The sequence below is a fragment of the Centropristis striata genome, chromosome 15, assembly GCF_030273125.1.
Source record: "Centropristis striata isolate RG_2023a ecotype Rhode Island chromosome 15, C.striata_1.0, whole genome shotgun sequence".
Classification (NCBI taxonomy): Eukaryota; Metazoa; Chordata; class Actinopteri; order Perciformes; family Serranidae; genus Centropristis; species Centropristis striata.
The window spans coordinates 35,174,476-35,180,475 of NC_081531.1; the positions used below are offsets into that span (position 1 = coordinate 35,174,476).

The window sequence follows — 6,000 nt, forward strand, 5'->3', positions numbered from 1 at the left end:
CCGAGGAGCAGAATTGAATGTTTTTAACAGGATCTAGTTATTCCAAACTGTTAATTTTTTGCTGTGTTTTAAATGAGACATGTATAAAGTGATTTTGGCAGACACATCACAATTTACTTTTTCTAACAGAAACTTTTGCAACCGATCTGTTCAAAGACTGTCAGGAAGTTCAAATTCCAACGACAATGTTAGTTTCTTTCCATGATAAACATCATATCTTTGGCGCTCTTTTCAAGAAAACATACGGCAGCAGGATGGTGGCGTTTAGACGGCTGAAAGGTGAAGCAAAAAAGTTGTGCAAAGACTCAAATAGGGGTCACACTGGTGGAGACCATTTCTCAGTATCATCTGGAAAAGATGCTGTACACCTGACTCTTTTATTGGTTTCATATGTCAATATCTGAATATTTTAAACACATGTAGCTGTATGGACCATTTCTTTTATCAAAGCATCCCAGATACGGGACATAAGACCCGTTTTCCTGCAGTTGGTTGCAGGATATGTGTCCGAAAAAGAAACAGAAAACAAGGTTGTTTTCAAAACTTAATGGCCACTGTGACATGTTTTTCTTCATTGACTTCAGGGAATTAAATGCAGCTTTTAATTGTCCCTCCATGGACAAACACACTGAGGAAGATACTACAAGTATGTGCAATATAAACATCTGAATTATTAATACCATTAATGACTGTCCTCCAAAGACTTGCAGTCACTGAGATCATAATGAGTCTGTAAACAAAGCTGGTCTTTGGTGGCATCCTTAAAAAATATTACCCTGAACTTGATGAACATTTTCCACAAGGTCTTAAACTTGTGGGATGAAGATGAAGCAGAAAACTGCAGGATTTACAAGATGCGGCTAAAAAAACACCCTTGAACGTGCCACAGATCAATGCTGCAGTGATGCAATGTCAACAATAAAATTGTGAATTTCTATCCTGGATAGACACGCTCTGATTGATCCAAACTGCTCAGAAAACAAAGTTGTTTGGTTGTCTAGTCTGTCTTGCAGATAGACCTGACAAAGCACGATTTAAAACCTTTCACACTTTTTCATCATGATGTAATTATGTCTGCATCCTTTTCATCTGTCTATTCTGAATGAAATCACAGCAAACATAATAATTTGGGGTTTATACTGATGTATTCGCACTGTACTAGTCCATGGGCCAGTCCAGATAGTATTATAAGGTCCTCTGGTGTAAGCATTACACTATACTGACTGCACTATCATAAATTATTCTGTAGTCATTTCATTTTACTTAATATATTTGATAAAATGTATTCAATATAAATGAGTCCTTGATTTTGAGGCAGTTGTTTAGGTAACTTTAATATAAACATTTTTGAGATAGAATCTACTTATTTTGATCACATTCAATATAATCTTTATGTGTATGTAATTCTAAATCAAGATAGTTTTGAATGAATCCAACACAATAGAAATAGTCCGGGTTTTTTGACAGGCACTTCCTGTTAAGTTGTTATTAACTCAACTTGTAACGTAGTTAGATTTAATTAATAATATTGCGTGCAAATTGTTGCCTCAATTTTATTGAGTAGCTATTGTTTATCTTTTTTACAGTGTGGGGCGGTCAGAGTATTAAGTTGTAAGCATTACACAACTGGGGCGGTCTGAATATGTCAGAATATTTCTGTGGCAGTCTGAATCTGAATTCTGAAATCATTCAGCAACTCCTGTGTGTTGTAAACAACTGAGGGCAAGTGAACAATAAAGAGCTGTGAGCTTCGGTCATCTACAGGTGATCAGAACACTCAGGTGTGTGAAATTTGCACCTCAATTGAAAAACCGATCATGGCAACGGCAGAGGGCGGGCTACGCTAGTCACAATCAGGGGGACCGGCCTGCTAATTTCCAACAAATGGAAATTCACTCCACTGTTGCATTCCACCAATTATGACACTTTCTAATACCATGCCATTGCAGCAACGGCCCCTCTTAGGCCGCGTTCAGACTGCCAGCCAAAATCCGATTTTTAGCCCATCCAGATTGGAACTGGATGGCTCTTTTGAAGTCTGAACAGTCACAAATCACATGAAATCCAATTTTTGCGAACCGGATCGAAACCACCTTCGGGAGGTAGTTTCAGATCGCATTTGGACAGATGCGTTTCAGTCTGAACCTCCAAACACTCAGATCGGTTTTGACTGTCCGTGACGTCACTCTATGCGTAGCGCCGGCAGCGTGGAGACGAGGTGTCCACCGGCAGCCGCGCCCGACTCATGCGGCCCGACGGGGCGTCCATCCGCTCGGTTTCTCCCCTGGTGCGTCTGAGATGTTCTGCACCTCTACTGGACAGTGACAAGGCCAATATACTGAGGTGACCTGCCTCCATCATGTTTGTTGTTGTTGTTCTTGTCGCTGTCGCAATTATATGACGTCTGACACCGTGACGCCGTCACTATGGCAACCTGTCAGATCAGTCAATAATGTGGCCCAGTCTGAACAGAGCCATATCCTATTTGGACACTTGCTAAAGAGGCTTTACAGATGAGCTAGATACCCTGCTGTCTTCCATACCTGATCATGACTGCCCGCTGATTGTCCTGGAGACATGAACATCCACTGATACAGTCCAGACTCTGATAACTTTATGTCATTAATACATTCCTTTGATCTCCAGCTGGTCCACAGTCCTACTCACAAAGCTGGCAAAAACCTTGACTTGATTCTCATCCGTAACTGTGCCACAGATGCACTGGTGGTATCAGATCACTTTTTATTCAGTTTAATGTCACTCCCTCTGCTCCTCCATCAAGGGTTAGGTTCCGCCGTAACTGATCTCCTCTATTGTCGCCTCCACCCTACCTACACTCAGCACATTCTCCTCTCTGAAGGTTAATGATGCCACTCTGCTCTACTCTGAACTCATGTCTAACAAGCTATGTCCTTCATCTACAAGGCCTGCTTCACATCGCCTCACCACAGGGGTCCCCCAGGGCTCACTGCTGGGGCCCCTGCTATTCACTATTTACACTACCTCCCTGGGTCAGATTATCTGCTCACATGGCTTTTCCTATCACTGCTATGTAGATGACACTCAGCTCTATCTGTCATTTCCTCCTGATGACCCATCGGTCTCTGATTGCCTCTTCGTCACATCATCACTAGCACTTATTGCTGCACTAACGCTTCTTATCACACTATACCTTGATTGTTTCCCCTCTCTGAAAGTCGCTTTGGATAAAAGCGTCTGCTAAATGACTAAATGTAAATGTAAATTATAAGTATTTTAGATCCCTTACCTCATTAAAAGTACTAATACCACAAATTTAAATTTAAATTACTCCACTACAAGAGAAAGTCCTGCATTCAAAACTTACTAAAGTAAAAGTACAAAAGTATCAGCATCAAAATGTTCTTAAAGTAACAAAAGTAAAAGTACTCGTTATGCAGAATGGATCCACTCAGATTGTTTTATATTTTCTAAATATGTTATTTGAATATCATTATTATTATTATGCATATATGTAAGCAGCATTTTAAAGTTGTCATGGCCTGGCTATTTTTAACTTCTTAATATACTGTTTTGTGGTTAAATTTATAAAAATCCTTTTAAAATGATTTTTGTTTTTTATCTCGACCTGAAAAGTTACTAAAGCTGGCAGCTTAATTTAGAGGAGTTTAAAGTACAATATTTGCCTCTTAAATGTAGTGAAGTAGAAGTATAAAGTTAAAGAAATGGAAAAACTCAAGTAAAGTACAAATACGTGAGTAAATGTACATTGCACCACTGGTGGATCTATTAATGTCTGTAAATGATACTTTGGTGCGATTGACATTCCTGAGTGGCAGCCGTGCCACAATAACCAGCTAATGAAGTGAACTTCAGCTCAATATTTGTCAGAAAGATTCTCAATTGGGCTTGAATAAAAGTCAAGAAGGTCCCATTTAAAACAATAAATTCTGCTCCTCAGCGATACTGTGAAGCCACGATTGATTCTGCTGAGACAAATATTCACTGTTTACACAGAGCAGAGAGGAGAGGACAGGATATTCCTATTTTTACACAACAATTTATCAGAGACATTTTTCTCTTTTTGTATGATTTGTGTCATTATAACTGCACAAAATACAAATATGAGTTTTTCCCAATTCTAGCCATGATTGTGCGATTGTGGATTAAAAAATCCCCACATAGTATTTTGGGGGATTTTGTGCACTTAAGTTTAAGAATCTGGAATAACATTAAAGTAGATACAATATATTGTTATGCTCAGTAAATGAAGGGAAAAAAGTTTCCTTAACAATGACTTGTGCAGAGATTTGACTGGTTGTGACCAGTGGCGGTTCTACACAGGGGCCTCCAGGGGCCACTGCCCCTGTGAAGAAGCCCTTGGCCCCTGCTGTGGCCCCTGTGTCAAATTAATAATAAAACGATCAATTTATAACGATGAACGACGGAACAATTCTTACCTATTTTTTGTTCAAACAATATCTCATTGTACACATAAAGAACCCAGAATGTGAACATTGTATAATAGTTAAATTGTGCAATAAAAGCTTGTGTAAATAAAAAATAAAAAAAGATCATTCTCACTGTTTTGTACTTTCAAAATAAAATAAAAAGTAATTGGTCACAAAAATGACAAATGTCAAAAATAACTTATTGTTGGTGAGTCTCATTGTTTCAATCAATGTATTTGTATCTTCCAAATATACTTAAATGAGATGTTTAAATCAGCTAAAATAAAGGTTTTTGAATGCTTTAATATCATCTTTGCTTTTTTTAAATTTGCCCCTCTGATTAAACACTGGCCCCTCCTTGACGGAGATGATGTCAACACATAAATTACTTGTATAAAAAAGGACAGGAGGGGCTGGAGTGTGATTCATTATTGTCAAATGAAGTCAGAGCAAACGAGTAAGTAATGTGCCTCAGATGTACATTAAATCTATGTATTGTGTCTTTAACTTTTGCATCATATGTATGTTTTGAATGTTTTTATTCATTGTGATGCTGTGTAGTATTTTGAACTGATGGGGGCTTTGTTTCAGGCTTCAGGACTGTTCATAATGTTGATTAAGGATCAGTTGTTTGTGTGCCGTGCATGAAGCTGTGATCATGAATGACACAACAGAGGTAATCTCAGTGATGCTGGTTTACAAACCTGTCAAAGCACTGCTGTCCATGCTGCCATGTCTCCTCTGTCTCTATGTGAACTGCATCATGATGTTTGTCTTGTTGAGGAAGCCTCTGCTGCTGGAGTCTCCCCGCTACATCCTGTTTGGTCATTTACTCCTCACTGACTCTCTGCAGCTTCTCATAGCCATGCTGCTGTACATCTTCGCCCTGACCATGGTCACAATGATGAGTTATGTTTGCGTTATTATCTCAATATGTGCATCCATCACTCACAAAATGTCACCCATGACCATTACTGTGATGTCTTTAGAGAGGTACGTGGCCATTTGTTTTCCACTGAGGCATGCTGATGTTGTCACCGCCAGGAAGACCAGCGTGGTCATAGCTGTGATGTGGACCGTGGTCACTCTGGAGTCGTTTGTTGACCTTTTTGTGTTTGTCAGTTATGATCACATGGGCGTCACCTTGCCAAGAATCTGCCGCGCCAACCCGGTCCTCCAGCTACAAGTTTATTACTCTGTGCACAGGGCTATCAAAATTGTGTTTTTTGTATCAGTGAGCATGATTGTCATCTACACATACATTTCTATAATGCTAACTGTGAAATCAGCCTCTTCTAATGTCCGTAATGCCACTAAGGCCCATAAGACTGTGCTGCTGCATCTGCTCCAGCTCTGCATGTGTCTCACCTCCACTCTGTTCATGATGATAAACACCAGCAGCAAGTGGAATGTAAGTCCTGCTGTGGCCATTGACATTCAGTATGCCCTCTTTGTAGCTCTTATCATTTTCCCCAAGTGTTTGAGTCCTCTCATATATGGCCTCAGAGATCACACCTTCAGACGCGTCTTCAAATACTATTTCACCTTCGGATTCAAGATTAAACCTTAA

General features: G+C 39.6%; 1 protein-coding gene across 1 annotated transcript; it reads left to right on the forward strand.

The window, feature by feature from the left end:
• Positions 1–5,088: 5,088 nt before the first annotated feature.
• LOC131986253 (odorant receptor 131-2-like) lies at positions 5,089–6,000 on the forward strand. Its single transcript, XM_059351107.1, has one exon. The coding sequence runs from the start codon at positions 5,089–5,091 to the stop codon at positions 5,998–6,000; it is 912 nt and encodes a 303-aa protein (XP_059207090.1).